The sequence below is a fragment of the Monodon monoceros genome, unplaced genomic scaffold (assembly GCF_005190385.1).
Source record: "Monodon monoceros isolate NGI ecotype Baffin Bay Population unplaced genomic scaffold, NGI_Narwhal_1 Super_Scaffold_17, whole genome shotgun sequence".
NCBI lineage: Eukaryota > Metazoa > Chordata > Mammalia > Artiodactyla > Monodontidae > Monodon > Monodon monoceros.
In genome coordinates this window covers 21389946-21408702 of record NW_021703773.1, presented here as the reverse complement: position 1 = coordinate 21408702, position 18757 = coordinate 21389946, and the positions used below count along the sequence as shown (strand labels likewise).

General features: G+C 39.4%; 1 protein-coding gene across 3 annotated transcripts in view; it reads right to left on the bottom strand.

Annotated features, from left to right (window-relative positions):
* PDLIM3 (PDZ and LIM domain 3) overlaps positions 1–18387 on the bottom strand; it is a 30551-nt gene extending 12164 nt beyond the window's left edge. For all 3 annotated transcript variants that reach the window (XM_029226442.1, XM_029226440.1, XM_029226441.1), the window contains exons 1-3: positions 18248–18387; positions 9295–9446; positions 7573–7657 (exon numbers count right to left, since the gene is read on the bottom strand). In XM_029226442.1, the coding sequence (XP_029082275.1) occupies positions 7573–7657; positions 9295–9446; positions 18248–18340 (330 nt within the window). In that variant the 5' untranslated portion in view covers positions 18341–18387. The remainder of the gene's footprint in view (positions 1–7572; positions 7658–9294; positions 9447–18247) is intronic.
* Between the last annotated feature and the right edge of the window lie 370 nt (positions 18388–18757).

Sequence of the window (18757 nt, the reverse complement as noted above, 5' to 3'; positions counted from 1 at the left end):
TCCCTACTGACTTCTACATCTAGAGCTTTTAAGAAATTCTCATAAGACTCATTTGAATCCAGAAATTTTGTGTCAGAAGTGAGATTTTTGGCTTAGAAAATTATTCTACTTAACATTTTCTTAAGTAGAACTTACATATACTTTCTCTTCTAGTAATATCTTAAAATTTCCCCCATTTTAGAAAACGGGAGAATAAAACAATCAGAAAGGGAGTGAGCATTTATGAATAACTGTACTGAATCATTATAACTAATCCAAGTTTTTTTCTTAATTCCTACAACAAACAAAATTCTTAATTTGCATTAAGATATAACCTTAAATTTAGAAAAAATAATAGGAATTAAAAGACTTTCCTTATGAAAGCAGGAATAACATTTATAGAAAACCCTCCCTTTCTATTGTGATGATTTCATGTTGTGCGTTCATGTTTACTCTAATCCCAGAAAGACTTAAGTCAGCAATTTAGAGAGAGCTAATTTATATGATTCACAAAAGGATTTTCACTTCATTGCTTTGGGAAAAGGACCAAACGTCACTCCTAAACCTGGGTGTGAAACATGCCTGAATGATCGGAAACTCTGTATTACTGTCTTCTAATGTAGGAATCACGTTTTCCAGTTTTTATACAGATTTATAATTTTGTAAAGTTCATTAAACTTTTTTTTTCTTCTAAGCAACAGAAGAAAACCAAAAGGGAATGCTGAAATACACACAAGCTGATTCTCTTTCCAAATCTTTTCATTTGGCAGAATTAGTAAGATCGGTCTTTACAATATTTTTGCTCACACATTCACATCAACTTCCTTTACTTTTGACTGTGCCACCAGTGTTTCACACGGTACAAACATTTATGATTATTTGGAATGGTTAATGGAGACTCTTTTGATTAAAAGAATAAAAAGGTCTTGTAATATTCGTATCATTTTTTTTTTTCTTGTCATTGTAGGTGAGTAAGGTGTGGGATGGTGCTTTTAAGAAAAGAGATTGTATTCCTCTCTTAGGGGTGGAACCACAGTTTTGCATGGTGATTCCAGAGAACACCAATGACTTCCTTTAGAGACCCAAGCAGCACACCGCTTCCTTTTGGTTCTCCTGAGCAGGCAGTTGTCGCACACACTCCCTATTCCCCCATCTAGGCCTGTTGGCAAAGCCCACTTAAAAAATAGTTATGACAAGGCAAATGGGGTGCAGCTTGAAATACTAGCCCTGCAGCGTCTTTGACTCCAGCTGCCCTAAATCTCATGGTACCTGAAAATCTGTGATGTGGTAAAGAGGAGCTTTTCTCTCAACAACACTGGGCAGCAAAATTTAACAGCCTCCTGAACTTGAAAAGAAGGTCTGAGTTGAATACAAAGCCTGTGATTCTATAGTATGATTGAATTGACTAATATCTTATTGATTCAGTTTTTTTATCTCCAGAATAATGACTCACTGCCTAGAAGTTGGTTGGGTGACAATGTAGTTGCTGATATAAGATAGCAGAATGACTGAAACAGCCAAATATGGCTTTAGAAAAATGCTGAATCCCAGAACATGTGAAAATGTGTGCAAACATTTATATACTGGTACAATCTGATTGCTTTGGCTGATTTAATAATGAATTTGGAGTGGCTGTGTTTTATGATTAACCATTATGATTAGCTGTTATTATGGCATGAAAAAAGTGAATGGCAAATAATCGTAAGTAATGACAATGGCCATGATTCAAGCCTTTGCTTCTCTTTTGGATATGAAAGAAGACAGAAGACTAATTGCCTAATTTAGTTACGGTGGACTATAAATTTATCTCTCAGGTTCATTAAAAGAGTGAATCAGGAAGTACTGAAGGAATCAAGCTGTGTGGAATTTAGCTTTTGTTTTTTTTTTTTAAACTGAGAGTGATATGCCTTAAAGATCTTGGTATATAGAATTGAATTTACAAAAATTAGGAAAAATAATGGGATGGCTTTATGGGGGAAAAAAATCTCTGCCCTTATTTCTTCTGTCTTAAAATTATAAATAAACATGGCTGGCAACTGTCCTATAAATGAGGCATCTTCTCTGAAAATATTTGTGCAATAATAATCTCTAGTAGTACTTCCAAAAAGCAGCACATAAGTTAATTAGCTCCAAGCTTTTTCTTTGCCATTTTCAGTTTTAGTTACATATTGCAAAAGTCACAAAAGTGTAATTTGTTAAAATAAAACAGTAAAACTCTATTTTCCACTCAGATCATAAAAGGAAGTGTTTCTAATACAGGCTTCAAACATTTGTATTTAGCTTTTGCAAAGCATTAGTTTATGGGCTGCTGTAGTCATTCCAAAAAAAGCACAATGAAGTGTATACACTAAAGGTAAACAAAATATTTAAGTATGGCACGGAGAGGCAACATTCTATCCAAGTCTTACATCATTGTTGATGGTCAAACAGAATCAAAAGACAAAACCAATGGGAAGTTTGCTATTCCACTTTAATTCCTTTTTATATTTTCCTGGAAAATCATTAGTAATGGAAAATACTAGTAAAAAAAATTATGTAGCAGTTAATAGAGTCCAGCTCTTGTGTTTATTCTACTCAGACAAAAGCATCTAAATGATTCTTATGTCTTAAGAATTCAACAAATAATCATTGCAGTTAATTAGATTTTTAAATATTATTTTTAACTGTTAGGAGCTCATATTAAGGAGTAATATTCTGAATTAATGGAATGCTAGAGCTGCCAGAATCAAAGCTAAGTAACTTGACAGAGATCCGCTGCCTTTGGGAGAATATGCACCTCTTGACAGCAGTCTCCCACGTCCTTGAAGTGACCTCAGCAATGATGTCATTCTAAGACAGTTCACCTTTCAGTTTCTTACTTGGATAAACATTCGGTCTGAGAACTGAGACAAAAACCAGCTCTAACAGATACAACATGTTTGATACATGTGTGATAATATACAGATCTATTTATTTATAAGAAAAAAATGCCTGTGAAATGAGGGAAACTATGTCAAGTGATCATATATTTGATCAAGCCACACTGAGTAAATGATGATATTTTATCGTGTTTGGAATTTATGAACAATCCCTGCCCCCCTCCTCATGCTCACCCCTTAAATGAAAAATAAAGCCACCCTTATAATTATTTTTTCTTCAGTGATCTGTTTCAAATGTTCCCCATATCTCACTGGGGAAGAGTTTGGGGAACTGTGGATTTTATGAAAATTTGTCTTGTGTAGGCTGCCGTCCAGTTATGAAAACATTGTAGAATAAAGTTATTTCATGAAAATATGACAATTTCAACCCATACCCCACTTGATTGTGCATATAGTATGTCTTTATTATCAAATCTTTTGTGGAAAGGATGCAATCCTTTCTCATTTAGAGAACAGCATTTTAATTTCCGAAAAGCATCTTTCCTGCCTTGTGGTAACTGCATTATAATTTTGAATTGTTCAGCGAATATTAAACAAAGATGAGGGTAATGTTTTATTGGAGAATATAAGCTTTGAAGAAGGACAGAGAACTCTAGCACATACCTTTTCTCTAGAGCAATGCACTGTATAGAAAAATGCACCTGCTCATAGTCCGTGTTCAGGACTGTCTGGAAGGAGTTTATCCAATGGCCAGGGGTTGATCTAAACAACCTCTAAAGTTTCTTTTAAGCCTAAGATTCGAGTCTAAATTCATAAAACCAAAATTTAGCTATTTAATAATAGCACGGAAACATGGAAAAATCTAGATATTAAAATTTTATATCATTATTGCTATAACTGTGTCAGAAAAAGTCCCCAAAGCCTAAACCTATTCCTAGGGGAAAAAAATGGAAAAAATACACTAACATTTTATTATTTGTGGCTGTACTCAGATGGTAGGAAGTAATGGTTTTTTTTTTTTCCCCAATGACTATATATTGCTTTTAAAATGAATAATAGTATTTAAGTCCAATAGCAAAGGTCGGATAACTTACAATAGAAGTTTGACTTGGGTTGAGAAACAAGAGCTCAAATATTGTATTGCTCAACAGCATTTTACTATTCATATAAGACGGCATTTTATTTTACTTTATTTATTTTTTTGGCCGCACCACGTGGCTTGTGGGGTCCTAGTTTCCCGACCAGGGATTGAACCCGGGCCCTTGGCTGTGAGAGCACGGAGTCCTAACCACTGGAGTGCCAGGGAATCCCCTCATATACGATGGCATTTTAAACATTCAACGGTATTTGTTTTTCAGACTGACATACCTTTGTTGTCCAGAAGGGGTTGCTTTATTTGTAGAAAGAAAAGACATCTCTTTGCATAGCTTTGTATTAATTAAAAAAAAAAAAAAAGAATACAAACATAACCACAGTTTAGCCTTTCTCCAATCTCAGCCTACAAGTTACATTCACTGTTTGATATTTATCAGTGCATTTTGTTCTAGTTTGTGCTATAGGATTTTCAGATAGGAGAGGTTATGCTGAAATTTAGCTATATTTTGTGGGGAATGTCCTGAAGTGCCAAGTCATGTGAACTGGTCATGCATAAATCTGGCCTGAGGTTCATAGGGGTAGGAATATTTTGGTCCTTTGGGGAAGAACTGAAATGGTCCTTATCTCTGAGCCCTTCAAACACCCACCTCTTGGAAAGGGTGCAAGTAAGAAATTAGTCATGACTCAAACTAATGGAATGTTCAAAAGCTCCATCTGACTGACTTCTGTAGCCCTTAACCCAATTTTCACCTTTTTATTTTTTAAACCTATCTCATTCTTTATCTTTTCCCCCTTTGCAGTATCATAAATATCCATACTGTCTGACCCCAAAATTCAGGACACATGGGCTAATAAATGATTGACAAGAGGCCAGAGTACTTAAAATCTGGATTATCTTTTAAAATTAATTCTCAGAATAACCAAAGTCATAAATTAATACTCCTAGATCTGCAAAAGGGGCCTCTTCTAGAGCAAAGCTCAGACAATTGCCTTGAAAACTCCAATTCTGGAGAGATGTTAGCAAAACACAGGCTCCAATCATGCATGCTCTAAGCTCACCCCGTGCTGAATAAAATACGTACTTGCTGAGTCACCCACATGCCAGAGTGGGCGCTGCAACATGATCAGGGATCACTGGAGATTTGGTACTTTTGTCAAATATGTGTAGTTGGTACCATATCTTAGCATCTCGTATTGATGAAACCGGGTTTCAAAAATTAGGAGAAATTGTGAATGGAAATGTGAAAAAGGGTGCAGTACAATTTTGGATGTGTACTCTATATCAGGGGTCCCCAGTCCCCAGGCCGCCGACCAGTACCTGTTAGGAACTGGGCCGCACAGCAGGAGGTGAGCGGCGGATGTGCGAGCGAAGCTTCGTCTGCCGCTGCCTATCGCTCGCATTACCGCCTGAAGCATCCCCACCCCGGCCCCGCCGTCCGTGGAAAAATTGTCTTCCACGAAACTGGTCCCTGGTGCCAAAAAGGTTGGGGACCGCTGCTCTGTATGGAAAAAGAAAACTCAGAATTCTGTGCGGTTTGTCCTAGTGATGATGAGAGATTGGGGAGGTCAATATATGCGTATACATGAGCCTTAAATTTCCCTTTTCTGTCTTTTAAAGCACCACGTGATCTCTTTCTCGTGTGTTGCCTCTTAAATGATGAGTTGATGAGGGTTGCAGGAGGCAGGTAGGCTTGGGCATTCCTGCCAAGGGCTGTCTACAGGTGACAGCTCTGCCTGGAGAACTTTGTTCTTATTCTTCCTGCAGTCTTTCTTCTATCAGGAAGATGTCGATTAGAGACATTATTCGCCCACCCACCTTGGATGTTGGGGTAAGCACCATCAGCGTGCAGAGCGCTTCTCACCACATTGATTACCTGTCTCGTCCATTTTACCTTTTACTCACCTACCCTGAAGAGCGACACTCTTACCTGACCTAAATATCCCCCTCAGATTTCGTGATTTCTTTGCCTCGTGTGCAGCCCCTGGGGGTGGCAGTAGAACACCAGTCTGAGAGTTGGTTCCCAGGACTGCGGTGTTCAAATGAAGTTTATCTTTAGGGCCTCCAGTTCCTTTCATTCACTTGTCAGCTATTTAGTGAGCACCTGCTGTGTGCCATGCCTGGGGGACTCAGAGCAAGGAGAACAGACACAGTGGTTCCGCCTTCATGAATATTCCATATATCCTGCTCACTCCCTTTGGGGCCTGTTTTCTCCTCCTTTTGCTTTTAGTGATTTTTAGGCTCAGGCTCTACCTTCCCTCCAATCAAAAGCCTAGGACAAGGATCTAACAAACTCATTCCCTCTAAAAGTTAAACTACTTAGTATGTTTTTTTCTCCTGGGGTTGGGGTGGGGTATTTATTTTAACTGAAAATGAGGTTTTGATCCAAAGTAATTTGTAATGACCCTTGGATAGTGATGAGGAAGACATTACTGGTCTCCAGGAAGCTCTGTGCCGCCGTCTATCTCACTGTCAAGAAAGGCCAGGAGGCCTTCTGATCACAGGCTGGTGGGAGGGGTGCCATGCCCAACGATAATGAGAGCACCCACTTAAGTGAACATCTCTGAGAGCACTTCACTGTGCCAAGTTCTTTTTCTATATTATTTTATTTAAATCTTTAGAAGCTCTATGAGACACATGTACATATGGACTCTCCATGTTTTTACCAAGAGTGAAATGAATGGGGGCTTATGGGGGTAAATGGAAAACTTGAAGGACAAATTCAGGAGTTGATGGTCCTGAAAGGGGAAATCTTGCTGAAGCATAGATTATAAATATACTTTCAGTTCGTTTTCATTAGATGTATAGAAAAACTACACTTTGGGAATACCTAATCAGTTTAGTAGGGATACTTGTTTAAAAAGGGATATTCGATTTATATATCTCTGTCTCATTAAACTTGGGGAGCTGCTGACCAAGCAGAGGTTCTAAAATCCTTTCCTTGATTACATTTCCCATATAGCACAATTGAGGGTTGGTCTAATTGCAGTTTTTTGGAGGTTTTGAAAGTAGACATGGATTAGCATCAGATTATTAGATTAATTTAGCTCATTATATAGAGTTGGCTGAAGGGAAAATCCTTTATCTTTTGTAATTCAGCAGCCCAGGCAGCATATCATCATGATTACATAATGCAAAACTCTTCTCCTAGAGTAAACTTAATTATAGAATGCCAGAACTGATAATTAAAGAAGGATGTAACATAAGAGCTGGGTGAAGACCTTGAGGAATTGAAGTTCACAGTAACTATTAGATTAGAGACACCTGTTTCAAATGGTTGACCCTATTTTTGTTTTGCTTTGTGTTAACATCTTAAATTTCTTGGATTACCTCATGGTCATTTGGCAGATGTCCATCATAAAAAATGAAAAAGTAAGTGGACTATACATAGATATAGCTGACTTTTTCCTGATGAGAACATATTTGTCTTTTAACAAGGTGTTTGCCTAGGCATACTTCTCTTTCTTTCTTGATGTAAGAAGACACAGATAATATAAATTAATCTCGGAGAGTAAAGACAACCACTTCATCAGGTGGCTTATTCCAGTTTTTTTAATATTTGCCACTTTTCCCTCTTGGAAGGTATCCACATCATTTAAAAGGAAACATAATGTGAACATTATTTACTCCCAAAATTCATACCTGTGGTTCTGATTCTAAGTTGATTTTGAAAGGATGAGCCTTTCCATCTTCAGTTACCTGTGGAGACCATAAGCGAGTTTCCGCCCTGTAAATAAAACAACGTTTGTAAACCCCAAATTCTAATGGTACTTCCAGTTTTAGTATACTTTAATTTCCTATGTTTCTGAAAATACTAACAAACCCTTGATACTTTGAGCAAAAACAATATTCCTTGCTCATTATCCTGTATTGTCTTATTGAATTAGTCTTATGTTTTTAGTGTACTTCTGGGAAGACTTGAATGGATCAAAATTGCTTGGAGGACCGCTATGGACTGAATGTTTGTGTCCTCGCCCCACACCCCAGGTTCAAATGTTGAAATCCTAATCCCCAGTGTGATGGCCTTTGGGAGGTAATTAGGGTTAGATTAAATCATTAGAGTAGGGCTCTCATGGTGGGATTAATGACCTTATGAAAAGAAGAGGCATGAGATCTCTTCCCTCTCTGTGTGAATGCACCAAAGAAGGCCATGTGAGGACGTAACCAGGAAGCGGGCTCTCACCGAGAACCCAACCATGCTGGCTCCCTGACCTTGGACTTCCAGCCTCCATAACTATGAGAAGTAAATGTTTGTTGCTTAAGCCACCCAGCCTATGGGATTTGATTGTAGCAACCTGAACTAAGGCGAGGACATTGTACAGTGTCTGGAGAAAGTGGGTCTCCAGTGCTTGTGGGAAGCAGTACAGGACAGGGAGATTCTGGAGGCACACCCTGCAGATGACCACAGGACAAACTGGATCCCTAGATCTCCTCAACTTCCTTCCTGTCCTACCTGGGGCACCACAGGAGGCAGTGAATGAGTTGTCAGGTGGATTTGCTGTTGGCATCAAGGAAATGTGCTTTGCCCAACGCTTCTCATGTATCTACTTGGGATCATGTGGCTCCTACGGGACTATGTGCTTGACAGGAACACAGGTTATGCAGAGATAGGGAAAGAGTCAATTTCACCTCGTGAAATGGCAGATTGGCTGACTGATTGTACCTTTGGACCACAGCAGGGAAAATTGTGAATACAACAGCAAGAGGATAAACACACACGCTAACAGCCACTATAACAAATCATTATTTTCACAATTCAGTTTCAGATCACGAGTCTGATGGCAATAGATCAATTTCCTAATGTTGTTTTTGGTCAGAAATGTCTCATTGTCTAAAACCTTCATGTACATGTACCCTCTCATACCTTGTGGGATTCTTCTGGGCTGAGTTCAGTACAAAACAGCCAATAGCATACAGGATATTAGCAACCAGATTTTAACAAGATCACATCTTGGCAAGCACGAGATTCTTTTAGGAGCATCTCTAAATTCCACTCCATGTTCTCTACCGTGTTTAGAACAGCAGTATAACTGGACATGCTGTTCGGTGTTTATGTGGCCAATACCTTAAATGGCTCTATTTTCATGGTCAACTAACTGCGTTAGTACAGGAAAAAAGTTATTTTAGCCTCTTTCATTATTCTGACATCCCAGAGGATTCTTTTTAGAAATCCTTTGTTAACAGCTACTAGATTGACTGACTTCAGTGAAGAACAGACCAAAGTGGCTGATACATTAAAAAAAAAGCCAGTCAAAATTCTGGGTCCTGTGACACTCCTCACTGGGAAGATGAAATCATTTATACTTCTGGTTCAGGTTCTTCCACAAAACAGATCAAATTTTAACACCATTAATTAAAGAGCACCTGTCGATTTTGAGACACAGCTGGTGTGCTGCTGCTTTAATCCTGTCCTGTGCATCAGCATGAGTCATGGACTCAGTACCGAAGCCATCAATAGCCAGGATGACATCTCCGGGACACAGGTTGGCAGCTGCCGCCTTGCTTCCTGGAGTAATCTGGAAGAGATCATCGCACGTTTAAAATCAACACCCTGCAGCATCTTGAGTTTTGTGCCCAACGTTTATATTTCACCTTGGTAACATTTTAAATGCTTCACTGGGCAGGACATATTAAATCTCACTTAAAATAACTCTTAATTGATCAGTTGTGCTACCTCTATTTTCCCATTATGTGAAATAATTTTGTTTCTTACTAACCACATTTCCTCCATCATGACATCTCTGATTCTCTTTTAAAACATCTTCCATAACTCCCTGTTTGGATCATATTTTCTTTGCTTTAAAGAAAATCATTTGTTTCTTAGGATTTTTTGTCACCCAGAACTCTCTATTTGGGAATAGAACTTTACTACATCTGGGGAGCCTTAATATTTGAACTGAAACTACTTTAGCATCCCTATAATGCGCCTGGGATATAGAAAGCTGGAAAGAGAATCACTCTTGTATTAACAAGAAGCAGCCAGATAATATGCAAAATTATGACTTTTCGTGGACTCTTCAGAGAGCCGAAGTTGCAGGGCAACCAACTAGCTTGGAATCTAAGGGAAGACGGGAGTCTCCGAGGAAAGACAAGCATGGGCTCACCTGTACCAGAGCATGGAGGAAGATGGGGCCAAATGTACTAGTTGTTAAGAAGAGTTTAGCTAAAATTATGAACAAATTGCTAAAGGCCAAGTATGAGTTAAGCATTGAGAGTCTAGAACCCGTGGGAACCACAGGTACAAGAGAAGTTTGTATCTACTCACAGTCTCTCCTCCATGAATGAAGAACAGATGGAACAAATAGAAAACAACTAACAAGATGGTAGCTTTGAATTAAACCATACCAATAATTACATTATATGTAAATGGCCTAAAAACACATCATGTTCTGTTTTTTAACAGAGTTTGTCAAACTAGGTAAAAGAAAAAAAACGCAAGATCTAACCTTATGCCGTCTACCAGAAATCCACGTGGGTTTCTTTTTTGGAGGGGAGGTGGGGAATGATATGAGAAATGATATGGGGGGAAATGATATGAGAAATGATATGAGAAAAATATGGTTGTTAAATGTTTAGAAAGTGGCATATCTGAAATTATTTCAGATATTTCAAATTATTTCAACAAAACCATGTTGAGTATACAGTTAAAGGCGATGATTGTTCTGATGGCTATACCTACTCCCAGTTTTTCTGGGTAAATCCCAACTATTTACAACTGCCTAATAGTCCTCACCTGGTCTCACCCTGCCTGTTTCTCTAACATCATCTCACACCGTTCTCACTCCCCCGCCCCTCCCAATCCACTGCTCTACAGCTAGTCCGATTTCCTTTTAATTCCTCAAATAGGCCAAGCTTGCACCCTCTTCTGGGCTTTGTGCACACTGTTAACTTGCTCCTGAAATGCTTCCCCCGACCCTTCACCCGGTTGCTTCTTCTCCTCCTTTTGGTTTAGGCTTAAATGTCATGTTCTCAGAGAGACCTCCCCAGACATCTGACGTAGTTTCTCCAGCCCCCTCCCCACTGTTACACCCTATTGTCTTCTTTTATGAAGACAGTTTGTACTTTCATGTTTGTTTATTTACTTGTGTAGTGTCTGTTTTCCCAACTGGAAGTTCTTGAGGATATCGATAATATTATGTATATTCCTAATGCTTCACAGTGTATACTCAGTGTTTGGAATTGATGAATAATTACTTGAAAACTGAATGAAATGGACATTTAACTCAGAACTTGTGAAACAAAAATAACTAGTCCTTATATACCCAAAGATTATGGCTATTAATGTCAACCTGTCATTGTTCCTTTTGCAAGTTCCCACTGTTTAGATCAGAATAATATGTAGAACTTGACTTAAACCTCAAACTGCTCCAGGAATAAACTAGATCGTTCCTAATGTTTAACTTGAGGATCAGTCATTAATTCATTTTTCGTCTCTTTGCTTAATCTAGTCATCAATTCGATTTAAGTGGCTCTAAGAGAGATCCAAGATTCATATAAATGAATAAAATTGCTAAAATGACAAATTCTCGTGGGTCCTAGATCTTCAGTCTCATCACTAAAGTGTTTATTGTACTCATTTCATGTCTGTGATCACCTCACTGTAGCAATCATGATAATTTCCAGAAGGGACAGATGATGGGGGCTGGGTGAGGACAACTGGAGATCATTATATCTCAGCTTTTAGGAGGCATTTCGTAGATGTTTTTCCATTTAGAAATTCTCCCACACTCAGAACTGTTAGGAGAATAAAAGTTTCCATCCCCAGTGTGACTTGTAGTGCTAAAAATAATCTCAAACTTTTAATTTTCTCTAGCTATAGTTCATCAAAATCAGTACCATCTATTTTTAAACTTCTAAGACCAAAATGCTTTTCTTTGAGTTAAAACATGAGAAAGCATGGCTCAATGTGTTTGCTTTTAAAGCCTCACCTAGCTTTTCTAATATACTTTAATTTGCTTTATATATAATACTCGATCTAGGTTTAGAAGAGCCTAACATTATTTCTTAGCTCTGGTTCAGATGAGTGGAAGGTAGGGTTGTATGTATCTGTCTATATAAATTTTAAACGGAGATATCTGGGGTGCTGAACTTAGATACTGAATATTACTAAATGTTATTAACAACGTTAATATGGAAGTTAATAACTATTTTATATTTATGCGAAGTATTACATTTGCAAAGCTCTTTCTAATAACTCTCACCATTACAACTCTAAGACAGTCCGGACAAAGAAGACTGCTTCTCTTTTTCAGAGAACCTGTGGCTTCTCACTAAGGTGGTTGCAGTTGAACAGCTATGTCACCAGCGGTTTCATTAGCTAAATAGGAAAAGTGGTCGATAGTGGTGCCAGAACCAACTTCTGACTTTGCGTTCAACCTGGCGGTGATGTCCTGGGCCCTCCACATTAGGATTTGATAGGAAAGAAAAGAATCTGTAGAGAAATGGATGAGAGACAAGGAGAAAACACGATCCTTCACTTCTTAGTTCTCAAGTTCAGCTAGGGTAGTGATCAGCAAATGGCCACTAAACTGGCCTGGTTTTTGTAAGTTAAACTATCTGTTTAATCATAAGAATGTATTATTTTCCAGCATGACTTTATATTATTTCTTTGTAGTTTACTTATATTACTTTATATTATTGCTCACAGTTTATTTTTAACATTTTCCCAAATGATGAGGAGAGAGAGCTAAAATGAGGCAAAGAGTTTTTCAGTGGATTCTTCATTTTTCAGTTTCATTAGGGTCTCAAATTTCAAAAGCATTTGAGAGATCATGGGAAATAGTACTGCTGTCAATCACTGAGCACGTCTTTTCTAACTTGTCTGATTAGAAGGATCACCGAGTATCTTTGCTTAACATAAAGATTCCAGTCCAATCCAGATGCCTGGAATCACGAAACAGAAGCTGTAGCAGAGGAACTAGGGAATTTGTGTTTTTAACAAGTCCCTTAAGATGATTTCTTTTTCACATCAACCTATTACTTGGGTTTATTTGGAAAAAACTAACTTAAATCACAGGTAAAGCATCTATCAATGTCCTATTAACTGTGGGAAACATGAGGGAAGTCCAGAATATCGCCCTGGTGGGATTTCTATATTAAGAATAAAAATGGTTGAAATAGTTATGGAGAAAGACAAGTATATACGGAAGGGCTGTCCTGTGGGGCCTGGATCTAAATAATAAGAAATCCCATTATTCAGTTGTTCTCCATGGCCTACAAATAAACTTCAGTACCTCACCTGGCATCCAAAGCCCTCCAGCACCTGGCTGCAGTCTACATTTCTAGTCCAATCAGTATCTCTGCAAGTAGCGCCTGGGCATGGGTATGTTCAACTTATCTGGGTGAGGCTCATGTGCAGCCACAGGTGAGAACTATTATGGTGGTGTTATACTGTTGGTATTGGTATCTTTTAAGATGAGAAAACTGTTGCTCAGAAAGTATAAGAAACTTGCTTAGGGTCTCACACATCCAGTGAAAATTTGAAATTCCTCGTGGGTCTGTCTAACTCTATAGCTCAAGCTCCTCCACTATCCTAAAATGCCACCCCTGCAGGTACTCTCTCTCCCCTGACTCCGCCCATCTCTTTGGCCATACTTTTTTCATGGAATCCTGGACAAGTTGTATCATGGTAGTTTGTGTTCATGTCTCTTCTGCTGATAACATGAACTTCTCAGGGGAGTAGAAACCCATTAAGTGATGACTGTATCCCGCACAGTGCCTTCCACATAAAATACCTTCTGCACTTAGTAGGTTCTTGTGGGATGTATGAACGTTGGGAACAGATGAACCAGTGCTCCCGTGCAGACACGTCTTTGTCAAAACACAATTAAGTACAGTCACCCCTCTGAATCCGTGGGTTCCGCATCCAGGATTCAACCAACCGAGGGTTGAAAATATTTGAAAAAAAATTCCAGGGAGTTCCAAAAAGCAAAACTTGAATTTGCCACATGTTGGCAACTATTTACATAGCATTTACATTGCGTTAGGTATTAGAAATAATCTAGAGATGATTTAAAGTATAGGGGAGGATGTACCTAGGTTATATGCAAATACCATTTTATATAAGAGACTTGAGCATCCTGGGGTTTTGGTATCATTGGGGGGGGGTTGGGGGCATAGAGGAGTGGGCATCCTGGAACCAATCCCTCAAGGATACCGAGGGCTACCTGGAAAAAGACTGTATTCGACTGTAAACATTTCTTTCTAAAAGTTCAAATTTCAAATATAATTTATATTAAAGTACTATTCAGTGTTAAAGCCTACAAAACTTAAGAATACACTAACATTTTCTATGTTGGCACCCAAGTCCATACATAGCATTCTCGGTTAACAGTGATCTTGATCCTGGGTGTGGTCTGTATAGAAAGGAGGGAAGAGGAACTGAGTGGGAAGGGACATGGTGGCATGAGATGTGTACAGTAGTTTTACATCGTGTACACAAAAGAAGCTTGTGCTTTATTCCAAATTGGACCATTTATGAAAACAAACCATCTGTAACTTGGCTGTGATAGTAGATCCACCTTCTGGGTGGTCCAAACGTTTAAGAAAGAAAGACACCCCTTAGAACCTTCTTGCCAGAAAAAAAACAGCTGCTCGCTTAGAGATGTGAACCTTAAACTTTATTCTGTGAAATGCCTAGGCCAGTTGTATATGGTGTTTGCAGTAGCAACGCCCTGCTGCAGGCTGAACAACTGGAACTTAAATTCATATTGCACGAAGTAGAGCACACCCTTGCCTAGAAACCGCTTTCCTACAAATCGTGTCACAACCAATGGCTCAAAAAAGTTTTTGAGATTGTCTGGTGTTTGATTTACCTTACTTCTCATGTTTTTTATGATACAAAGTTTCACCCAGCTGATTAATTGGATGGTAAACAATTGTAGGGTGGGGACCCTTTGTCCTAATTTTGTGAATTATAATTTCAGCTGATGGAGGGAATTACTTTGTAAATCCTGCCCCCAGCAGAGGGTGGAGCAGAGGACCACGGTCTAAGGAGCATTTCTATAATCTCCTTTTGTAGAGTGTGAGGAAGGGAGGGGAGGGCGTTGCTTGTAGGACAAAAATTGATTTAATTGACTCGAGGACTATATCTCATTCATGGGACTTTTTGTGGTGTTAAGTGCAGGCATTGGCATTTTCATTCTTTGTATGCTTAAGAACTTATGTAAAACAGACAAATCAATTAACAATAAAACAGTTCCCCTTTGTTGTGGAATACTTCTGAGGACACAGTTTGCACCTATTATGAAAATAAATTTATGTCAAAAGTGAACAATTTATTCACTCATATTATGTCTATTTGTATTCTGTGACCTGTATGAGGTACTAGACACTGTACTTGGCACTGAACAGCCCCCATATTTGCCAGTTGTTGCCCTGAGGGGGGAGCATTCCATCTGTGGGATACAGATGTACTCAACCATCTGTGGTACAAGGCATGTTATAAGGAGAGGTTGTAGGTCAAGAGCTACAGTAATTAAATGGATGAAATGATGACTGCTCGAAGAAGGCTGGAGAAGTGGTATTTGAATAGGTTTCCACAGGCACAGAGGACAGTGGAGTGGGTGGGGAAGAGAATTCTGGAGAAAAATGATAGCAGGGGCAACGCCATGTTACAGAAATCATAAGTGGTCCAGAGTATGGGCACCACTACCTATTTATGGAGTGAGAGGAGGAAAGGAGAGAGGAAATGAACTTGAAAACTTGATCTGGGAGAGAGGGTGAAAGCCATGAATTTCATGCTACAGACCACACATTTTATTCTCTATAAACTGTGGATGCCACTGAAGGATTTTTAAGAATGGGGAAGATAGGAGCAAGGAGCAACCATCTCAAAGATGGCTGGTAAGAATATGCAGGGTGAATTGGAGAGGGGAGACAACAGCTAGGTGTGAAATTAGGAAACCTTGCCTGGGGACAGCGGTAGAAAAAAAGGAAAGTGGTAGATCTGAAAGATGTAGCATCAGTAGGACCAGGGGATGAGTTGCATGGCGCAAAACGCCTGTTTGGAAATATCTGTACAATGAGCAGCATCTTTCACGTGTGTGGGCTTCAGGATGCAGGCTTTGGAGGCAGGTCGACCTGCGTCAAATTCTGCCCTGCCGCTTGTGGTCATCGACAGGTTAATGAATCTCTTGAAGCCCCACTCTTTTCATCTGCAGAAAGGGATATTACTGCTACTACTCTGATAGGATTCGTGTGAGATCTAAGTGAGTGCATATATAGGGCTTAGAAGAGTGCATAGCAGGCAACAGAGTATACTAACACACACACAGTCTCATTCACTACCTTTTAACACAGTATAAAAATATTAATAGAATTATTCTACTACCTAATTACAACACTGATAGTTATGTTTGTGTAATATTTTTTAGTCTTTTTTCCAAATGAGTTTTAGTATTCTTATAATTTCAGTGGAAATACTCTCAATTAGGTGTTCACTAAGGCAAAAAAGTTCACATGAACGTGTTTTCATTTATTCAACAAGAATCTATTTATGTGAATGGCTTTGGGTACACTTGGAATACAAAAGAGTTTAGTTCACCCGCTCTCCTTGAGTTAAATTAAAGAGAAAAGCCGTAGTCAAATGAAATTATCAGATGTGTTCGTGCACTGTTATTGAACCAAGGGTCAATATGAGTGATACAAATTAGTTATGAGTTAAAAATTCAAACGGAATTGGCTTCCCAAACAATAACTGTCATCAGATCGAATATATTTACCGATAGCTCCTGCAGTCAACTGCAAAATGTTAAGTTCTGCTTTGAAATAAACACTGTTTATAATGTCAACAACTCAACATTTCAAACATAAGATTAATCATATTGACATGTTCCACAGTAATAGTGAGATATTTCTTTTATAAATCACTGACAGGATTTCTGTGACAAAATTATTCCTTTAAGGTTTAATATAAATACGGTTTATCCTTTGTAAGGATTCAAGAGCTTATTTCATTTAATATAAACAAATGAACACTATACTTCAGAAACTTTAAAAATATTTCGTCGTAGAGCTAATGCAAACTGTTTCCTTTGGTGAATCCATAAAAGGCATTGCTTGGCTCAGGTCACTGAACCATTTTCTGCCTAATTTACTTAGGAACATTTTTGGGGTATGTTAAGTTTTCATGTCTCATATGAAAACACATGTCAGATATGTTTATATGTTTTCAAAAAATGTAAAACAAAGCTTGAAATGTTCCATGGTATGCATCTGTTCCATGGATACATGTTTTGAGATATTTTTAAAAGCCATTCATTCTTAGAACTCGTAAGTAGAACAGAATTTAAAAAGTATTACCTTGTTCAAAGCCTATGTGAGGATATCAGATTATAAGGTATACATTTATAAAATATAGTTTAAGCAGTAAGGAACAAAATAAAGCATAGTAAAGGTATAAATATTCTGAAAGTTTATGTTTTAAAATTAGGTTTAATAGGCCTTATATGTGATCATTGAAATAATAATAATTTTCTGTTAAGACAAACACATGTTGGAAAAAAGGTCAACTAGACCAACTAGACATTTACTGACGACAGATCCTGAAGTATCCATTTCCTTTTTTCTTAATTAGACAATACTTTAGAGAATATTAAATAAGGAAAGCTTGACTTTGATGGTCAAGTATTCAGAGTTATTAGGCTGAGGATGGTTCTCCATCAGGTAAACGAAACTATCTGACACATTTTCTTTGTAGTTTGAGTTGTAGATGATGATTTCTAAGCCAAGTTCCAGCTTTGGAAAATATTTATTCAAAATGCCTGGAAACCTAGGAATACAGATTAGTGACATTGTCCCTGTCTGGGCTGATATGAGCGCCTCCAACTTGGCCAGCCGAGGTCTTGCCCTGCGAACAGCGCCCTGCTGAAGTTTTCCTCCAGACAGGGAAAGCGCTCAGTTGCCTGTCTCTCTCCAAAAAACAGCCACCACTGTCTCTCCTTCTCTGGACCCCATCTCATTTGTTATTGAAAGGAGACCCGGAGGGGAGGGCGAGAAGGCAGCCCACCTCGCAGCCTCGCATTCTCTGAGCACAGGGAAACCACGCCGTCCGTTCTTCTCTCCTCTCTCCTCGGAAAGTTGCTGGAGGCCAACAGGTTGCAGACAGAGACCATTGGAACTGACTGGATTAATTCTCTAAGCTGCTCTGCATCCTCCAGACCTAGTTTGCCAAGGTGCTGCCCTGCCTCGAACCGTGAACCCGAAGCCGAGGCCCCACCCAGCGCACCCCAGTGCCTCGATGGCCACTCTTCTCTCCAGGGGGGCCCGCGGCACGCCAGAGTCCCCGACTTGCAGCAGAAGAACGGAAAACACCTACCCTGGTGATGATCAAAGGCTGGTTGAAGTCTATGCCCCCCGAGAGTCTGAAGCCCCAGGGCGCAGGGCCCGGCAGGACCACGTTTTGGGGCATGGTGCCTCCTGGCACGGCCTTTCTGGGGCGGGGGCACAACGAGTGTCCCCGAGCGGAACAGCCCACTCTGCTCCTGGGGCAGTGTCCTCGCCGGACCGCGGCCGGGGAGCTTTATCCCCGCTCCCGAGTGACGTCACTGGCCTCCCCTCCTCCCCCCCTCCTCCCACCAAGGAGAGCTCCAACTTTGGAAGAAAGAGACGCGCCAGACCCGCGGGAGTTTACAGACGCGCACAGGGCCGGCGCAGCCTCCCAGACCTCTCGGCGGACGCTGAAGGAGGCTTCGGGTTACAACTCCCACCACTCTCTCTCTTTTTAACATCTTTATTGGAGTATAATTGCTTTACAATGGTGTGTTAGTTTCTGCTTTATAACAAAGTGAATCAGCTATACATATATCCCCCCATATCTCCTCCCTCT